The following is a 20068-nucleotide window of genomic DNA, read 5'->3' on the forward strand; positions in this document are numbered from 1 at the left end:
TTGCCATCGGTTCCGACCCGACAGCGAATCGTCATGGCCCTGTTTACGCTGGCAACCTGCACCAAGTAGTGGGTGAAACTTTCTGTCTTAGTATAAGGACTATCCATTGATGTGTATATGCTGTGTACACAGCTATTAATAAAAACTGATGGGGTTTAATATCAGGGTTTACGTAGGAGACATGCCTGATATTCAGTAGGCTATTTTGAACAATCATCTAATCTAAAGCATCTCCATCACAACTGCATTATGGTCCAGCAACTTTTAACGACCAACTGAACTTGATTGTCATCTAAAATTAATTTTGTTAATGCATAATGCAATTTACATTTTCTGAAGAAGCTCAGCAAATGCAATCTGAGGTAAAGTGGGTTAGATTTAAAATATTTAAACGTTTTAAAATGTTGAAAAGCTAGTTTTCTGAAAGTGAACTCAGCATTGGATTTTCTGAGTTTATAGTCTTGAAGTGTAGAACATTCTGAGAATGTCATTTAGCCGACTCTTTTCATCTATTACACAAGGTCAGGCTAATTTAAGCTTGAGGAAGAAAAGGCAATTATATCTAAAAAATATATTTTTAAGTTTGGTAATTAATTATTTTATTTAAGGCTTTATTCATTTGGTAATTTATTTAGCCTAATTTAATCAATTTTGCCAGCATTTTTTCAAATGTATAACAATAATTGTATAGAATTGGGCTATATGTTAGTGTTCCAAAAAGTACACTGATGCTTTTCTCCTAGTATTGTGTATTTATTTTTCATTTAAAACATCTTAGTGCACAGAAATTATATGTTTTTTGTATTGTGGGCTAATTCCATGACTGCCGTCTATTATTCTGAATGCCTTGGAAATGCAACTACAATAAATAAACGGATACCTACAGCAATTAAATTAATTGCAAACAGTGGCCATTAATTTGTTCTCCGTACACTTGGTGATGTGCATGATACGAGATATTTGTGTTGGCACTCCTGGAAGGGTAATGTTTACAGCATCAGATCTATATGCCGTTAAGATCAATCCATTATCACGTACAATAAATTGGCTTTCAAGCATGTATACCGTCATCATGATTAACACAGGATAAAGATTGAGGTAAATTCTGTCATGTGACACTACATTTTTGTGTAAATGCCAATTTTCTCGACTTAAAGTGTTTCCAAACTGGTAGAGTTTATGCGCTAGAATTAAATGTGAAAATATTATATCAACGCTTGTGAAATTTTTGCATTTGCATTTCCATCAGCTATATTTTGATGCACTAAAACTTTTCCCGCAAAAAATCCTTGGATGGAAATGTAGTTAGTGATTCTACCACGTCTTGTGACCTGACGTCACAACACAATAACTAATGAGGTTTGATGGTATCGCTGTGTTGACATATTTGATTTACAGAATTTATTAATTATTTTATTTGATTTGAGAGTGAATAACAATCTAAATGTTGGTCTATTTATCATACAAATTGAGCCTTCAGAAGACTTCGAATTCGAGTCTTTAGGCAATACTTTTATGATAGTTTTGGATGCTTTTGAGTGAGGCAGTACATGCAGATTGTATGGAAATCTGCAGTAGAAAGAATGTCAGGGTTTGGAATGACATGGTGACAAGGGTACGTCAGTAATCACAGAATATTTGGTTAAACGTTTATTTAAAATGATTATCCCCAATCCTAAATTAGTGGTTTCGGGCTTGTAAATTACCAATAGTTAGTTATTTTTACTAAACATAGAGCACAAAATGTATATAATATACTTTGGATAACATACTTATTTTCTGAATAGATACTAGGGAAATTAGATATCATGGATAGTCATGTGTAAACACTTGGGCATAAATAAATACAACCATTTATAATAATAATAATAATAATAATAATAATCATATTAATAATAATGGCCATAAATGGAAAATACTCTATCAGCATTTTAGTGTAAGCATGATATTTTAATTTGAAGAAATTTAGGTAGTTTTTATTTTGTCATATATTACCTGTTAAAATGTACAGGTGATAAATGACATGCAAATTTACTTATATTCTGATAAGAAATAATCAAAATAAATAAATTAATTAATTAATTAAATAAAATAATATACAAAATTGAAATGTATTTACACAATGAATAAACAGAGTCTAGTCTTTCGAATAATGTGAGAAAGTTCGAGGAATTGCTTATGTTCCTCCTTGTTCCTTGATCAATACAGTCTGTCAAAATTCTGTATCTTTTTACTTATATCAGTAGTAAGTCTCTTTCACTTGTCTTCTGTGTTTCAGTATATTGGGAATGCATCTGTTTGGATGTAAGTTCACCCTGCGTTTGGAGAATGGAGACACAGTCTCAGACAGAAAGAACTTTGACTCACTCCTCTGGGCCATCGTCACTGTGTTTCAGGTCAGCAAAATATATCCATGCAGTTTATGTGTTTAAATAAGCAAATCTCTGCAGATATGCTTTAGGACTGAATGTACTTCATAAGATGTTACTGTATTAGGTAGAAGTTATTTGTGAACTATTTGTTAGTTAGTAATGTAAAGTTCCTCTTCAGAGAAAGATGAAACATTATGCAACTAATTTTTGATGTTGCTGACCACCAGGAGTTAGTTGGTTACTTCAGTGTAAAAAAAAAACAAAAAACATTTCAACTGAACTTACATTGCATGTGTTTAAAGTCCAGAAATACGGTAGATATGTTATTCTTTGGAGATACATTTTGATTAACTGCTTACTTCTTAAAGTTGGAACAGCAGCATTTTGCAAAAATGCTGAGGCAAGGGGTTGTAGGTATTTTGCCTGTCTAAATGAACTTAACAAATCCTTGCTCGGCAGAGCGAATGCTCAGTGAAATAACAGCTATTTTAAAGTTTTACATTTATATTAAGATTAAGAAAATGTTACGTGTAATTCATTGCATTTACAGGATTCAAGTAATCCTTAAAGGCTATGTTCACACAGTCAGTATTAAAGGAAAAAATCACCCAAATGTTTTGTCATTATTTTTGGATTAACTATTCCTTTAAGGTATTTACTTTATAGAATATGGTTGTCATTCACTTTCATAACCAAATAGTGTATTAACAGAACTGGATTTATCACTCCAAACAGTACTGAGAAATGTATTTTGCTGCTGTGTGAACATAGCCATATACTATATGTATAAATACAACAATTAGGCTATTTTCTAAAATCTGTCTGTTTGTCCGCTTAAAAAAACATACTAAACGATGATTTGTTGAAAATGTAAAAATGCTGAAATTTTTTTGTGAGGGTTAGGTTTAGGGGATAGAATCTATAGTTTGTACAGTATAAAAATCATTATGTCAATGGAGAGTCCTCATAATGATAGCCGCACCCGCGCACGCACGCGCGTGTGTGTGTGTGTGTGTGTCAGTCTCACTTTTAAGACTGGGATTATCCAAACTTCTACAAATTGTGTCAGAGTTAAAATTGCTGAGGTCATCAAAGTCTACCCAGTTTATTACAGACATGATGAGGTCATCAAGCCCTCCCCCTGTAGTATTGGGCAGTATGATGAGGTCACCGGGGGTGACACTTGTGCAAATACTGATATTGTGCCATATTAAATTCAGGCCCTGAGGGAAACCACAGGGTCAAGGTTTCTTGGGCATCAGAAGCCTTTAATTTCCCTAATCTCTATTTCTGTCTGTGTGGAAGTGTGTATGTGTGTGCGTGTTTGTAAGAGAAATATAAACTCCAGGCAGTACTTGCTGGTTTTCATCTGGTCTAAATCAGTCTAATGGAAGAGCTAGAGAGAGGGGTTTGTTTGGGTTCTTCAGAGGATATATGTATGAAATATGCTGGGGTGAAGGGAAAAAAAACTAAACTAAGTTCTTTGCATTTAGAATAGAATGTTTAATGAGACAAAAAAAATTAAAAGGGACATTTATAGAGATGACCAAAGTTCAGACATGAAACTTTGTTACACAAGCTCATAGGTTCTTTGAATTTGTTATCTGTTTGCCAATTGGCTCACATGGTGTACGCTGATTGGTCCTTAACATATTGTTGGGTAACCAATCAAATTGCATCTCTCTTTGTCTAACATTTAAATTGCTCAGTTTTGCAGATAAGATGGCTTGACTGCAGCACACTGCAAGATTTTTTCTCTGAAACCCACCTCCACCCCAGCTACACTTGTCTAGATCTGCTACATTGGGATTGTTTTTTATGTCTATTTGTGCAGCAGCATGTCCTACATGCTCATTGCAGCAAAATGTCTAATTATGCAGCAGCAGCAGCAGCATGTCCACATATTAACTCAGTATGTAGCAGCATAGCAGATCTTGGGCTCCAAGACCAAAATCTTATCAATATGTCATACACACATAATCCTTTAGAAAGTTTTCATGACTGAACTTCAGTTAATCAATATTCTTTCATGTAACTCTTAGGTATTCTTAATAATATCAACAATCTTAGGCCAGAAATTTGTGTTCCTATAATAAAAGTACCTATAATCACTATTTAATCTACAGTTTCCTTTACTTGTTTTGGTTTCCTGTTAATATTTATCACCACCATTATATACATTTCTGTTAGTGTTAATCTACCAGTCATTAAGTAAAAACTATAGTTTACTTTAAGGTATGTTGTAAACATAGAGGTGTAACAGCATGTGACAACCAAAATACAAATAATATAAATATAAAAATTACATATGTCAAATGTAAATACAAATAAAATCAATTTGAAGATATTCACAGCATTTAAGTGATTGTTTTTGTCCATCAATATTAAGTTAAAAACGAATTGAGAATGAAACCAAGTAAACCATTCAAGTGTAGATGCATACTCTCAGTGTAAATAAATAATATAAAATGTGAAATATGGCTGTGAAATGTGCCTCTAAGAAAAATCCAGGAATCAGTATAATTGCTTACAATCCTCATCTCTGTCTCTATTGTGTGTCTCTCCACAGATCTTGACGCAGGAGGACTGGAATGTGGTTCTGTATAATGGCATGGCCTCCACTTCTGCCTGGGCGGCTTTGTACTTTGTAGCCCTGATGACCTTTGGAAATTATGTCCTCTTTAACTTACTGGTTGCCATCTTAGTAGAGGGCTTCCAGGCTGAGGTAAGAGGTCAGAAGTCAGACAAGGGGATCTTGTTTATATTTAATCGTTATATACCACTTACTTTCAATAAAAAGGGCTTTTCAATAGCACACTGTATGCTAACTTACTGTACATTGAGCAGGACACAAGACCTATATACACAAGACACAAGACCTATATATATATTCTAATCAGCAAGAGTGCCACCATGAGCAACAATATACAGTGGCCCCAAAATGTATTGGGACACCCAAAAATGAGAAATTCTCTCATCGCTTACTCACCCTAGTGCCATCCCAGATTTGTATGACTTTATTTCTTCTGCTGAACACAAACAAAGATTTTTAGAAGAATGTCTCAGCTCTTTAGGTCCATACAGTACAATGCAAGTCAATGGGGTCCAAAACTTTGAAGCACAAAAAAGCTCATAATGGCAGCATTAAAGTAATCTATAAGACTCTAGTAGTTAAATCGATATATTCTGAAGTGATATGAGAGATGTGGGTGAGAAACAGATCAATACTTAAGTCAGTTTTTACCATAAATTCAGTAATGCCCAGCCCAGTAATAAATGCCCTCCCAAATAACAAAAATCTAAAGAAAAGGACTTAATATTTGAACCTTTTTTCTCCCACACCTATCATATCACTTCAGAAGATATGAAGTTAACCACTGGAATCTTATGGATTACTTTTATGTTGTCTTTATGTGCATTTTGGAACTTAAAATTTTGGTACCCATTCACATGCATTGTGAGTACCAACAGAGCTGAGATTTTCTTCTAAAATCTTAATTTGTATTCAGCAGAAGAAAGGAAGTCATACATATCTGGGATGGCATGAGGGTGAGTAAATGATAAGAACATTTTCATTTTTGGGTGAACTATCCCTTTGAGCCATCTAAAAAAATAAAAGTATGAATTTCATTGTATAGATAACAAAATATCAGAGCCATTTTTGTTTTAATTATTTAGCAATTATTTTTAAGCAACTGGCCCCAAGGAAATGTCCTAGCAGAGGAACTTCCTCGCATAAACTGCTATGGACCTGTTCCACTAACATTTGACAATGAAAAAGTGTCCAAAATTGTTTTGTTTTTTCTTCATTTTGAAAAGTATATCTATTTGTTTAATTATTTAAAACAAAACGCACTTGTGTTTATGTAATGCTTTGCTTGAAAAGAGTGCATGTGCTGTCTTTCTTTACAGGAAATCCCTCTTGCTTTGATATTTTGTTATCTATTGCAATGGCATTCATATATTTGTAAGTGTGACTGAAGTGTCTTGGGGCTACTTAAACTAACAGCTAAAACTATTTCCTCTACTTGGCTTCCAACATAACTGCAAATCCTCTACACAACTGAATTACATGTATCCAAATTGCACATAACCGGGTTTTCAAGACAGAAATTTTATGTTAAGAGTAAGGTGCTATCAGCGAACTGGAATTATAGCACTGTAACACAATTATAGCACTGTAGCTTTTATGTATGCCTTGAATAAGGGATTGCCATTAGTGAACATAGAAATGAAGAATAGCGTGTTCCTGTTTCTTTTATTTATTTATTTTGTGTCACATCAAAGAGATTGATTATGTGGATCTGTGTATGTTTGGTTTATGTGTGTAATTTTCATGTAGATTAGACTCATCTGTAGTGTTAAGCACACGCATTGGCACAGAGCCTGGTTGCAGCTGGTGTGTTGATGTGTTCGATAGCAAAACGCTTTCACTCAAACCTTTCTGTTGTTCTGTCTTTTATCTCTCTCTCTCTTTCTTGCTCTCTCTCTCTCTCTCTCTCTCTCTCTCTCTCTCTCTCTCTCTCTCTCTCTCTCTCTCTCTATTCTCTGCAAGGTAATATCACACACATAGTCACTGGACACTTTACCTTCTCAAACAATACATGAGCACACATACTTATCCAGTTGTTACTCTTCTGAATTTCAGCAATTCTAATTCAAACCCTCTGCTTCATTCTGCCTATTTCCATCACTGTCTTTCTAATAATTGTAATAAATTTGTAAAAAAAACTAATCCAAAATGTCCCATTTTTCCAGTATTTGTCATAATTTACCCTCATGTTGTTCCAAACCCATATGACTTTCTTTCTTTTGCAGAACATAAAATTGTTTAAATTAATATAATAGCCTGTTTTTTTTACTACATTGGCAGTGGATAGTGCTTCATTGTAAATCTTAAAAGTATCAGAATAGAAATCCAAACAATAAAGACTCAGAAGTGTCATTAAAGTAGTTAATGCGGCTTGTGGATCATATTCCAAGTCTTTGGAAGACATATGATAGGTTTTGGTGGGAAATACCCTGTAATTGAATAGTTTTTTCGTAATTTATTTGACAACAGATGTCAACATTTTTGCTGAAAAATTACTTATATTTCAAGGTGTTTCTTACCAAAACCTATAATATGGTGGAAAATGGCTTTTGAATAAATCCCCTATTGAATATCCAGTTTCACTTGAAAATGCGTCACGTTATGGAAGTAATGTATGAAAGTGGCCTAGCAGGGCAAGTTCAATGACTCGACAGGAAATAGGACAAGAGCGAAATCCAAAATTGGATAACTAACCATAAAATAAGAAGGCAGTGTTTAAAATAGATTTTTATTACTGCTGGCCTTGTATTGGTGTGCATGTGTTAATATAATCTCCGTTCATTATTATGAATTCTGGATTTCCACCTTGAAATGTCAAATCTCTCTCTCTCTTTCTCTTTCTCAGGGTGATGCTAGCAGATCAGACAGCGATGATGACATGTCGTCTGATTATGGTGATGAGGAAAAATTGGGAGAACTTTTGAACTCAGGTATGTGTGTATGTGTGTGTCTGTGTTTATTTGAATGTGTAATAGAAAGTGTCTATGGTAATGTAGCTGGTCACCATTTCTTTTACATTATTCAAACATTTTCTTTCCCTTCACTAGTTTAATTTAAATGGTCCTGTGGTGTTATACATTTATTTTTAATGCACACATATTCCATGTGGTCTCTTAATTAATATGAGGTAATAATGATTGAAGAATTTGCTAAATAGTTTCAGAAGGAATATAGAATGTCACAGTGCTGGACATGTTGACTTCCAAAAATCGATTTAATGTCAACTGTGCTTATTTGTGTGCTTTGTTATTTGATGTATAAACTCTTGTTAATATTTGGATCAGAACTGAAAATGCAGACGTTAATGCCCATCTCTAATGGATACCTGGAACCCCGGGCATCCATGCCACCTCACATGACACACACACAACCCAATGCCATGACCAGAACTGAAGTGTCACACATCTACAGCCAATCACGTCGGAACAGCAACACCTCCACTGAGCCCCATGACCAGAGATCCCTGGTGAGTGGTAAACACAACTGAAGGGGTTGGTTTACACCTGTAGACCCTTACAGAACAATGTAACAGCAATGTAAAAATTGCACAAAAACAATTAGAGTAATTCAATCTTTGGAAATATTAATAGTGCATTGATTGGCTTTTTTGCTATATAAATGCAAGTTCAGTCTCCTGAAAGCAGTTATTTAAATTATGTTTTCACTCAACTTGTGAGCACAAATTAACATTTGTCATAATTTATTTAATAATTTCATCCTTACTGCTGCCAGAAGACATAATCTCAAACTCCAAGTTTGCTTTTATATGTTAGATACGTAGAGATTCATCAACACATGTCTGATTTCCTCAAATATTTAAAGGCATTGTTGTCTGTTTGAAATAATATGAGGTGCTAAAACTTTAGTGAAATATAGCCTTTATAGAAAGTTTGCGTTTAATGCGAGCCATTGGAGGTAGGTTAAAGATTTTACTTACACCCAACTTTTAGATGTGGGCTAAAAGTAGTTCTGGTGTCCCTGACACACACAAATACAAGGATTCTCTAAGCAAGGTAAATAGAGTTTAAAGGAGTCATACAGTATTATAGCATATACGTTTTTTTTATCATTTTATTTTTCTCCCTGAGGTCCATTTATAATGATTGGCAAGTTTTTTTTGTGTGTGTGCCAAAAATAGTGAGAGATTAGTTTTCATGACCATTTCCCTTCCTCTCTCTGACCTTATTAAACAGCACTTTTTTGCTTCTATGCCTTTAAGACTTCTACAGTATGTAAATGCTATCTTTGCATATGAAATGAGTACATGGTAAAAAGAAATTGGTTGATTCAGCTCATTAGATTAGTGTTTTTTTGCATGGGTTTTTTTTTTTTTATTTAACTGACTGAATTTGATTTTATCTCACAAATTAAAAAGTAATCTGAACTGATTGAATGTAGTTGTGAAAACGTTTGGTTACGTATGTAACCTCCGTTCCCCGAGGGAGGGAACGACAAGTTGTGTCGGAGAAGCGACATTAGGGGTCTCTCTTGAGCGCCGATATTCACCTCTGACCTATTGAAAAGGGCCAATGAGAGTTGGTAGTCAGTATTTGCATACCCCGCCCCCGCATACGGGTATTTAAGCAGGGCAAATACGGAAGTTTAGTCAGGATTTTTCTGAGGAGCCGGAAATGGTCAGGCCACAACAGTGGCTCGGTTCAGCGACATGGCGGAGGAAAGACACAACGTGTCATTCCCTCCCTCGGGGAACGGAGGTTACATACGTAACCAAACGTTCCCCTTCTGTCGCTCTCTCCACGTTGTGTTGGAGAAGCAACACTAGGGGACCCATTCCAATCTTGCCATGCGCTGAACCGTGTACGTGAACCGCCGATACAGAGGCGGGCAGGGATTTCATCCAGTGCCGCGCATCATCTGTACCTGGCTGCACGTATCCTTCCCCAATGCCCCATAAGAACATCGGAATCCTTCTAGTTACCCTAGGGGGGGAACAAGGCGATGTTTGCCAACATGGGAACGGGCCAGCCTGGCTGGGCCTCTTTTCTCTCTATGTTTCTCGCATAGAGCAATCACGGCCAGGGCCCTTACACGCATATAGGGAAGGGGGTCTTACCCAGACCCTGCGGAGACCACACCTGCCCTTATTCTCGGGGAGGAAAAGTGGTAGACACGTCACACGGCCGTCTTAGGGCTCGTGTGGAAAGTATGGTGCGGTGGTAGATCCAGCCTCGAAAGGGGGGAGTTACTACAGACCGGGACAGCTGTAACTGCCTAAGGGAGACACGGGGGTCCGCTCGTAAGGGGACAGAACCGTGGAATTACACACAGGGGGAGTCCGTGCAGGAGGCCTTACCTGTGGAGCACCTATACCAGTACAGGGTAGCCATCAGGGTACCCGCAGTGGCCTGGGTCGGCGAGTTTCTCTGCTGAACCGTGGACCCGGAGGGCTGGGGAGGAATCGACCAGGGTCCCGACTCGGAGTGGGACGCCCTGGGAAGAAGGCGCACTACTTTACCTTGACGTCAGGAAAAGGGCGCTGGGCGCAAGCGATCCACCCGGCCTGTCGGTCTACGTGTTACCGAGTTCTACGGGCTCGGACCTGACAAAACACGAGACGCAACCGACTCAACGCGGAGGTTGTAAAACCTTGCGAAGGTGTTGGGTGTTGCCCAACCCGCGGCTCTACAGATGTCTGCTAGGGAGGTGCCCTTGGCCAGTGCCCACGAGGACGCAACACCCCTTGTTGAGTGAGCTCGGACCCGCAAGGGTAGGGGCACGGCCTGGGTGTGATAAGCCAGTGTGATGGCGTCGACAACCCAGTGGGCGAGCCTCTGTTTGGAGACGGCATTCCCTTTCTGCCGTCCCCCAAAGCAGACAAAGAGCTGCTCAGAGCGTCTGGTGCTCTGTGTGCGGTCCAGGTAAATGCGCAGGGCGCGCACTGGACATAGCAACGAAAGGGCTGGGTCTGCCTCCTCCCGGGGCAGCGCTTGCAGGTTCACTACCTGATCTCGGAAGGGTGTGGTAGGAACCTTGGGCACATAGCCCGGTCGCGGTCTTAGGATCACAGACGTATCTGCCGGACCGAACTCCAGGCAAGTGTCGCTGACAGAGAACGCTTGCAGGTCCCGACCCTCTTGATAGAGGCGAGCGTGATCAGCAGGGCCGTCTTAAGAGAGAGGGCCCTGAGTCCAATTGATTCAAGCGGCTCGAAGGGAGGTCTCTGGAGTCCTGCCAAGACTACCGAGAGATCCCAGGAGGGAACTAGGCCTGGCCGGGAGGGATTCAACCTCCGGGCGCCTCTCAGGAACCTGAGGATCAGGACGTGCTTACCCAAAGACTTGCCGTCTACAGGATCGTGGTGGGCGGCAATGGTGGCAACATACACCTTGAGGGTGGAGCACTGTCAGGAGAACTGACTTGATCACGCATCTCTGCGGGTCTTCAGTTCGGGAAGAATACCAATCTGCGATCAAGCGCCACTTTAGGGTGTAAAGGTGCCTGGTAGAGGGGGCTCTGGCTTGGTTGATTGTATTCACAATGGTCGCCGGTAAGCCGGCTAGCTCTTCCGCATCCCGTCCAGGGACCAGACGTGGAGGTTCCAGAGGTCTGGGCGCGGGTGCCAGAACATGCCCTGTCCCTGAGAGAGGAGGTCCTTGGAATTTGCCAGGGAGGAGCTGTCACGAGAAGTCTGAGTTCCGAGAACCAAGTCCGAGTGGGCCAGTAGGGGGCCACTAACGTGACTTGCTCCTCGTCCTCCCTGACCTTGCACAGCACCGGTGCAAGAAGGCTCACTGGGGGGAATGCGTACTTGCGCAGCCCCGAGGGCCAGCTGTGTGCCAGCGCGTCTGTCCCGAGGGGAGCCTCTGTTAAGGCGTACAAGTGCGGGCAGTGGGAGGTTTCCTGGGAGGCAAACAGGTCTACCTGGACCTTGCCAAACCGTTCCCAAATCAGCTGGACCGACTGGGGGTGAAGCCTCCACTCCCCGCCGGGCAGGCGTTGTCGTGATAGTGCGTCCGCTACGACGCTGAGCTTGCCGGGGATGTGAGTGGCACGCAGCGACTTGAGTCAACTTGAGTTGTGACATGTGGCGGGAGCGTACGCCGCCTTGGCGATTTATGTACGCCACCACTGTGGTGCTGTCCGATCTCACGAGGACGTGTTTGTCCCGAACTAACGGGAGGAACTTCCTGAGAGCAAGAAGGACGGTCAGCAACTCCAGGCAGTTGATGTGCCAACGCAGCGGGGCCCCTTTCCAACGGCCCGCTGCTGCGTGCCCGCTGCACACGGCACCCCACCCGGACCGGGAGGCGTCGGTTGTGACCAGAACGCGTTGGGATACCTGCTGCAGGGGCACTCCTGCCCGTAAAAAGCAGAGGTCTGTCCAGGGTCGGAGTGTTTTGAGGCAGGCGGGGGTGATCCTTACCCGATGCGTGCCGTGGTGCCATGCTTGTCTCGAGACTCGAGTCTGGAGCCAGTGCTGGAGTGGTCTCATATGCATCAACCCCAGCGGCGCGACCGCCGTGGAGGACGCCATATGCCCCAGGAGCCTCTGGAAAAGTTTTAGAGGGACCACTGTGCCTGGCTTGAAGGAAGCGAGGCAGTCCAGCACCGACTGAGCACGCTCGCTCGTGAGACGTGCTGTCATTGAGACTGAGTCTAACTCCAACCCGAGAAAAGAGATGCTCTGAACCGGAGTGAGCTTGCTCTTTTCCCAGTTGACCTGAAACCCCAAGCGGCTGAGGTGCCGGAGCACCTGGTCTCTGTGTGTGCATAGTAACTCTCGAGAGTGTGCTAGGATGAGCCAGTCGTCGAGGTAGTTGAGAATGCGGATGCCGGCTACTCGTAGCGGGGCAAGGGCCGCCTCTGCGACCTTCGTGAAGATGCGAGGGGACAGACACAGGCCGAAGGGGAAGACTTTGTACTGAAACGCCTGGCCGTCGAACGCGAACCGTAAGAAGGGTCGGTGTCGTGGCAGAATTGAGACGTGGAAGTACGCGTCCTTCAGGTCTACCGCTGCGAACCAATCTAGATGCCGAACGCCAGCCAGAATATTTCTCTGCGTAAGCATTTTGAACGGGAGTTTTAACAAGGCCTGATTGAAAACTCGCAGGTCCAGGATTGGCGAAAGCCACGCTTCCCAGCTCTGCGCTAGCGGCACCAAAGGGACGAGTATTTTGGACGTACCCGGCGGGGCCTTGCAGCGGGGCGGAACAGGTAGTGCAGCGTCGGGCGGCTTCGTTGCGGCCTGAGGCTGAGGTGCTGAGAATAGACTCAAAGCACTTACCTTGCTCCGCGCACCCGGCAGGGGGCGGGTTCGTGACTGAGGAGGAGGTCTGATGCTGGCGTCCTCTGGACTCATCTGAACCGGCCGGCCGGGGGACAGTCGTGGGCAGGCGGAAGGCGGGATCGCCACGTCCGGTGTACCGGGACTGTCGTAATCTGAAAGCAGATTGCCGTGAAAACGGCATTTGCGGGCCAGGTGACCCAGAGGCAAAGGAAATAGCTCTTTTATTGAGAATGTGGGTACCACAGCCCCCGTCAGGGGGTGTGGCAAATTAAAAAACAAAGGATTCTCCTACCGGCCCTCCACCGGGGGATGGAGCGGTCTTACCACCTCCGGAGCTAACGTCTTCAGCTCTGGGTCGGCTGTCTCAGGAACGCTTGGGAGCCTTCCGGGTCCTAGAGGGGGTTCGTGAGACAGGGGCGTCGCGCCGCCTGCGGGGTGCTTCGACGCTGGGGCTGAGAGCTGGGCCCGGGTTGAGGCGGAGCAGGAGCTGGTTTCTTCGCAGGGGGATGCCCTCGGCGGGCAGACGGGGCGGGGCCCGTAGCGGCAGGTCTGCGGCGGGGCATGATGTGACTGATGGCCTCCGTCTGCTTCACCGCGGAGAACTGTTGGGCGAAGTCCTTGACGGTGTTGCCGAAAAGGCCAATCTGGGAGACAGGTGCGTCCAGGAAGTGGTTCTTATCAGCCTCATGCATCTCGACTAGGTTGAGCCAAAGATGGCGTTGCTGGACCACTAGGGTGGCCATCGTCTGTCCGAGTGCCTGCGCTGTGGCCTTCGTCGCTCTCAGGGCGAGATTGGCCGCTGAGCACAGTTCCTGCAGCACATCAGGATCAGGTCCACCCCCGTGCATGTTTCTGAGAGCTTTGGCCTGGTGGACTTGCAGGAGGGCCATTGCATGCAGGGCGAAGGCAGCGCATCCAGCCGCACTGTAGGCCTTCGCGTTGAGCGAGGATGTTGTCCTACAGGGCTTGGATGGGAGTACGGGGCGACCACGCCAGGAGGTAGGGCTACCGGGGCATAGATGGTACCTATCGACCTGGGGAATCGTGCCGTATCCGTGGCGCTCTCCGCCGTCGAGGGTGGAGAGAGTGGAGCGGGTGGCACCTAGACGAGCGGAGAGCGGGGCTCTCCATGTAGACGTCAGCTCATCATGCACCTCCGGGAAAAACGGGACCGGGGGGATGCGAGGCCGCGAACGGCGTGCTGCCCCCAGGAACCAATCATCCAACCGTGAAGGCTGTGGGGAGGACGGAGGGTTCCAGTCCAACCCCACGCTCGTGGCGGCCCGGGAAAGCATGTCGGACATCTGAGCGTCGGCCTCAGCCTGGGCCTGCTGGCCCGAAGGCGGCAGTCCAGGGGAGTCCTCAGCATCAGACACCACACTCTCCGATGCAGCGGCGAGCTCATCTGCTTCGGACTCGGGAGGATAGACGGCCAGGCCGTGAGGCGAGCCGCTATCGCCGCGAGCTTGGATGGGGACCAGCGAGCGTGTCGGGGAACGGGAGGTTCGCGGGGGCTACCTGGCGAAACTGCACCCGCTGCCGCCCCCAAATCGCCCCCAGCACCAACAGCATCGTCCTCAATCCCGTGGGAAGAAGGAGCAATGCGGGGTGCAGCTGGGGTGGCTTGCCTTCTGTTGAAAGCAAGCCGCGACCGCAATGTGGTCATGGTCATGTTCTCGCAGTGAGAACATGAACCATCCACAAACACCGCCTCGGTGTGATCGCGGCCCAAACACACGAGACAGCGCCTGTGGCCGTCTGAAGCAGAGAGGCTTCTACCGCATCCAGGAACGACACAGGGGCGGAAGGGCATCTTGAAAAAGAAACGTGAAAAGGACGTTCAACTCCGCTGTGTTTGCTCTTTTAGAGAAATTTGCTCTTTTAGGGAAATTTGCTCTTTTAATACACAGTGTGTGTGTGTGTGTGTCTGCACTGTCGAAGCGCTCAGGGGCAACAATGCACACCGTGCAAAGTAGGAGAAAGCCACTGTTGTGCACCGTCAAATCCAACAGCAGGCAGATCGTCAGGGAAACGGGAACGTTCAGGCTTCTGTATTCTCGCAGCAGAAAGCAAACAGACCATCGGCTCCGAATAAATTTTCTGACTAAACTTCCGTATTTGCCCCGCTTAAATACCCGTATGCGGGGGCGGGGTATGCAGATACTGACTGCCAACTCTCATTGGCCCTTTTCAATAGGTCAGAGATGAATATCGGCGCTCAAGAGAGACCCCTAGTGTCGCTTCTCCGACATAACGTGGAGAGAGCGACAGAAGGGGAACTCTAGTTATCTCTAGTCTAGTTAGCTGAACTCAAATTGGATGTTAAACTTCACTTTAGATCCTGCTTCTGTAAAGTGTGTGGGCAGTGAACCTAGTTTTAAAGGGGTCATGATGAGCTCTTTATTTAAATAATTTTAATATGTTCCCTGAGGTCCACTTATCATGTTATTATAGTTTTTGTTTTTGTTTTTTGCACCAAAACAGTCATAATATGATATAGTAATTGTCTCTGGCTCTCTGTCTGAAAAGCTTGGGTTCAAGGTCTCTGGCCCTATAAGACTTCAATGTAAATGCCCACTGTTATGATTGGCATTGTGCAGCCGCTCAAATTCAGCCATATTTGAAACTAAATCCAAAGAAAATGAACTCCACACACCAATATAAAACTACTTTTCAGGGTTAACACAATGTACACCCAACACATGTCATCTAAACACATCTTGAGATCCCTTGGTTCGCATTTGCACTCCTTCAATTGTTTTGAACGCAAGAATGTAACGCAAGTTTGTGTTGTTCTGCCTACTGAAGTCTTTTTCTTCACTGTATAAACTGCGCATTGCTCATACAGCTGAAATTCCACTTACTGCCCTCTGGAGTAAACAGGTGGTACTACAAGCTTGCGTTTCTCAGGAATCTTGCTTATTACGGGTCAGTGGGCATTGCGTGAATTTTTTTAACGCATTATTATTTGTCAAATTAATCACACTGAATTAACACGTTAAATTAACAACCCTACTGAATATATAAACAGCACCATAAACAAACAATCCAGATATATGAAGTCTTCATGAATTCAATTGTTTTCTTAAATTTTTGTGGTCCAATATGGTTTTAACTGCCCCATCTTTCAATAACAGTTCCTTTGCAAAGCTCTAATCATATTTTGACTGGTTCACAAGCAATCCACTCTGAAATGTTCTGAATACACAAACGGAATACAATCTTCGGTGATGTTGGGGTGCTTCAACTGGCTTCAACAGGGCAAAACATAGAGCCTGGTCCTCACATGAGTGACATCTCACACATCTTCCATTTGTTTACACACACAACTGAATGTGTTTCTCCCTGTCAGTGGCCACAGCAGAATGAGACGCATTTTAAAATGTGTGATTGTACTGCTCTTAAATTGCACCGCACATTGCCGGAAACACATACCAAATTTCAAAGACATCCATTTAGTTAATGTCAGTTTAGTTAATGACAGTTAAAATGAACACAGATGGGTGCAAGAACGGTCCAGGATGCCTTCAAAGCAGCACAACATCAAGATAGCAAACAGCAAGATGAAACAGTATGGGGGTTTCCTTTTTAGAGTAATAACTTGACATCACATCTTTTAAAAGTGGCGCAAGATGTATGATAGTGCAGGTTTATGTAGAAAAACATTTAAATCCAGATAGGCACATGAAGGTGTCCTGTATAAGTCTCCTTTGGATGAATCTCCCATGACAGGCCCTGTCTGTCCTCTTCACCTGGGTGAAGGCCAAGGGTGCAATGATGGAAAAATAGGCGTTGATGTCTTGTTAGAGTCAGTCCTTGTGTATAGTACTGTGATATCTTATATATCAAAAGATAAAAAAAAATTTGATTCCTCATGTCATGACCCCTTTAACTGACAAGTAACCCTGCCAGTTTTGCGCTCCAGGATGGTCTCTTGTTGAAAGACACAGGCCACAAACATAATACTTTGATTTGGAGGCACATAGATGTCAACACTTGAGACACAAACCTCAGTAATGGTGATACTCAACAAACATCAAGTAAAAGATGAGCTCTTAAAATCACCACATAACTATTAATCAACAGTGATGACAAAAACTACAACAGCAGCGCAAATAAAGCCTACAACACTGACCTCATTATTTATTTTTATATATATTTGTATGTTATCTTATGTGCTTTATTGTGCCTTATTTGTATCTCATTAGACTTGTAGATTGTTCATTACAAACACTTTATAAAATGAATAGTTCCAGCTCTAAAATAAGACACTTTTGAAGCTGTTGTAAAATAGACAATATGCACACACAACTGTGTGAGCACATCAATTAAATTCTATATTTTTGCACTGAAGTTCTTTTATCATTAGCTGTTTCTACCATTTTATACAAGCCACTCAATGCTGTGCATTAGTTATTTTACCATGGCCTCTGGTGGCTTATTTTTAATTACTCTATCATATAATGCCTTTTGTTGCATGCCATGATAATCAGCTACCATGTGTGTGTTTTTTGTAGTCCAGCCTTTGGGGAAGCCGATGCTCTAGTTGGAACAGTCTTGACAATGCCCCCAGTCTGATCAGACGTGCTCAGTCTGGAGAGCGTGAGTCGCTGCTGTCAGGGGCAGGACAGGAGAGCATGGATGACAACCAATCAGATGATGGGAAAGCCAGCAGGACTGGCAGTCTGGGCAGAGTCTCATATCTCGGGTCGTTTGATTTACCAGAGCTGCTGCAAGTTTCACGCCCATATTTGGAGTGTAATGGCAGATTACATGGGGCTTATCCGTCCTGTCCGAACATTACACACCCTGATCCATCTACACAAGGGGTAGAGGATGAAGACTCTGAGGAGGTGGTACACTAGTTTTACTAATTTTTTTAATTGGTCAATAGCACCAATAGAGTTGTTGGTCAATAGCACTATTGTAATATAATGGGCCATTGAATTATTGAAAATTAATGCACACCTGATGAGGGAATGCAGCCATGATGCTGTGCGTTACACCTTGGGTGTGCATTATTTTTCAATAATCCAGAGTCAATTATTACTTACATATATTTTTTTCTTTCATTTTTTTTATTTGTAAAATATTTGAAATCAGAAGGAGTTTATTATTGATTGAGAAGACATCTCAAACTGGCCTAATAGACTATCTGCCAATTAATTTGTCTGACTGATATACCTTGTTCATTGTAAATTATTCCGCTTATACCACAGTTACCACAGCTTAAGACATGGTTCAGAGTTTTATCTCAAGAAATGTTCTGGTTTTCGTCCCTAAAACACTCTTGTGAGTGGAACTGGATTCAGCGTCTTGCTCTGAATACAGTCTGAGTCTTCGTTGCTAGTTCGAAAACGCCACTTTAGATCTAGCAACAGAGGCGAGGCTTGCACTGCTTTACTGCAGCACTTACTGGAGTTACAAGGTAGTTTGTTTGTGCATGTGTGTGTGCATATTGTGTGTGAGTTTGTGTGTGAGTGAGCGAAGGATAGAAACTCAGAAACTGAGAGAGATCATTGTGGGATTAACTTTATATGTTGCAGCTCTCTTCAGAATTAACATCGCTTAAAAATCGCCAAGATGTAATTTAAAGCACACTCCTCAACAGCTGCGACTATCGCCATTTTTGTATATAGCTTTACCTTTGTAAACCTTAACAACTGTTTCAACCCAACTGAGATGCAGGTGTGCGCTGATATGACGGCTCTGTTTCCGTTCGTGAGTCAGTACTGTTCATAATGCGTATATGTATGTGTGTCCACGTGTGTGGGAGTGTGTGTGAGAGCAAAAGAGAGGGGGAGCACGAGGGTGATTCCCACAGATATTTCAGATAATATAGAAACTGTTTTATTGACCAAGACGCGGGAGTGTGTTAACGTGTGTGTGTGTGTTAACGTGTGTGTGTGTGTGTGTGTGTGTGTGTGTGTGTGTGTGTGTGTGTGTGTGTGTGTGAGCGTGTATTTATCACTTTGTGGGGACCAAATGTCCCCATAAGGATAGTAAAACCCGAAATTTTTGACCTTGTGGGGACATTTTGTCGGTCCCCATGAGGAAAACAGCTTATAAATCATACTAAATTATGTTTTTTGAAAATGTAAAAATGCAGAAAGTTTTCTGTGAGGGTTAGGTTTAGGGGTAGGGTTAGGTTTAGGGGATAGAATATAAAGTTTGTACAGTATAAAAACCATTATGTCTATGGAAAGTCCCCATAAAACATGGAAACACAACATGTGTGTGTGTGTGTGTGTGTGTGTGTGTGTGTGTGTGTGTGTGTGTGTGTGTGTGTGTGTACGTGTGTGTGTGTGTGTTGGAGTGTGTGCGTGTGTGTACGCATATGTATGCGTGTCAATGTTAGCATATGTGAATGTGGGTGAGGCAATTGCGAATGAGAGAGAGAGAGAGAGAGAGAGAGAGTGCGAGGGCACTTGAAATACATTTAGGATATTATAAACATTGCTTGTCATTCTTATCCTATGTACTTAGCCAATGTCTTTGTATTTATTGGTTATTTTGCTGTGGTAGCCTGTGTGGTTCTTTAAAATAGCTGAAATAATTTAACGAAGTGATATGGTATCATTATGCGGTCAAGACCTGGAACTACTTCACAGATGTGCATTTACTGGAAAATAATTGCACACCTTAGAACGTCTGTCAACCAATCATAATCAAGCATTTAATAGGCCCATGGTATAAGTTTGCTATATATATATATATATATATATATATATATATATATATATATATATATACTATGTGTGTGCTGTGCGGAGCTGCTGCCTATGTAGAGCGTTCCAGATCAGCAGGCCTAGATGGAATCTTGGGGGGATTTTAACATAGTAAAATGTGTTAAAT

General features: G+C 42.8%; 1 protein-coding gene across 1 annotated transcript in view; it reads left to right on the forward strand.

The window, feature by feature from the left end:
• Positions 1-20068, forward strand: part of LOC127651351 (voltage-dependent T-type calcium channel subunit alpha-1H-like) — an 88190-nt gene that overhangs the window by 28966 nt on the left and 39156 nt on the right. The window contains exons 11-15 of the mRNA XM_052137126.1: positions 2279-2396; positions 4942-5097; positions 7811-7895; positions 8250-8431; positions 17731-18066. Of these exons, the coding sequence (XP_051993086.1) occupies positions 2279-2396; positions 4942-5097; positions 7811-7895; positions 8250-8431; positions 17731-18066 (877 nt within the window). The remainder of the gene's footprint in view (positions 1-2278; positions 2397-4941; positions 5098-7810; positions 7896-8249; positions 8432-17730; positions 18067-20068) is intronic.

Source organism: Xyrauchen texanus, chromosome 11, assembly GCF_025860055.1.
Source record: "Xyrauchen texanus isolate HMW12.3.18 chromosome 11, RBS_HiC_50CHRs, whole genome shotgun sequence".
NCBI classification, from domain to species: Eukaryota; Metazoa; Chordata; class Actinopteri; order Cypriniformes; family Catostomidae; genus Xyrauchen; species Xyrauchen texanus.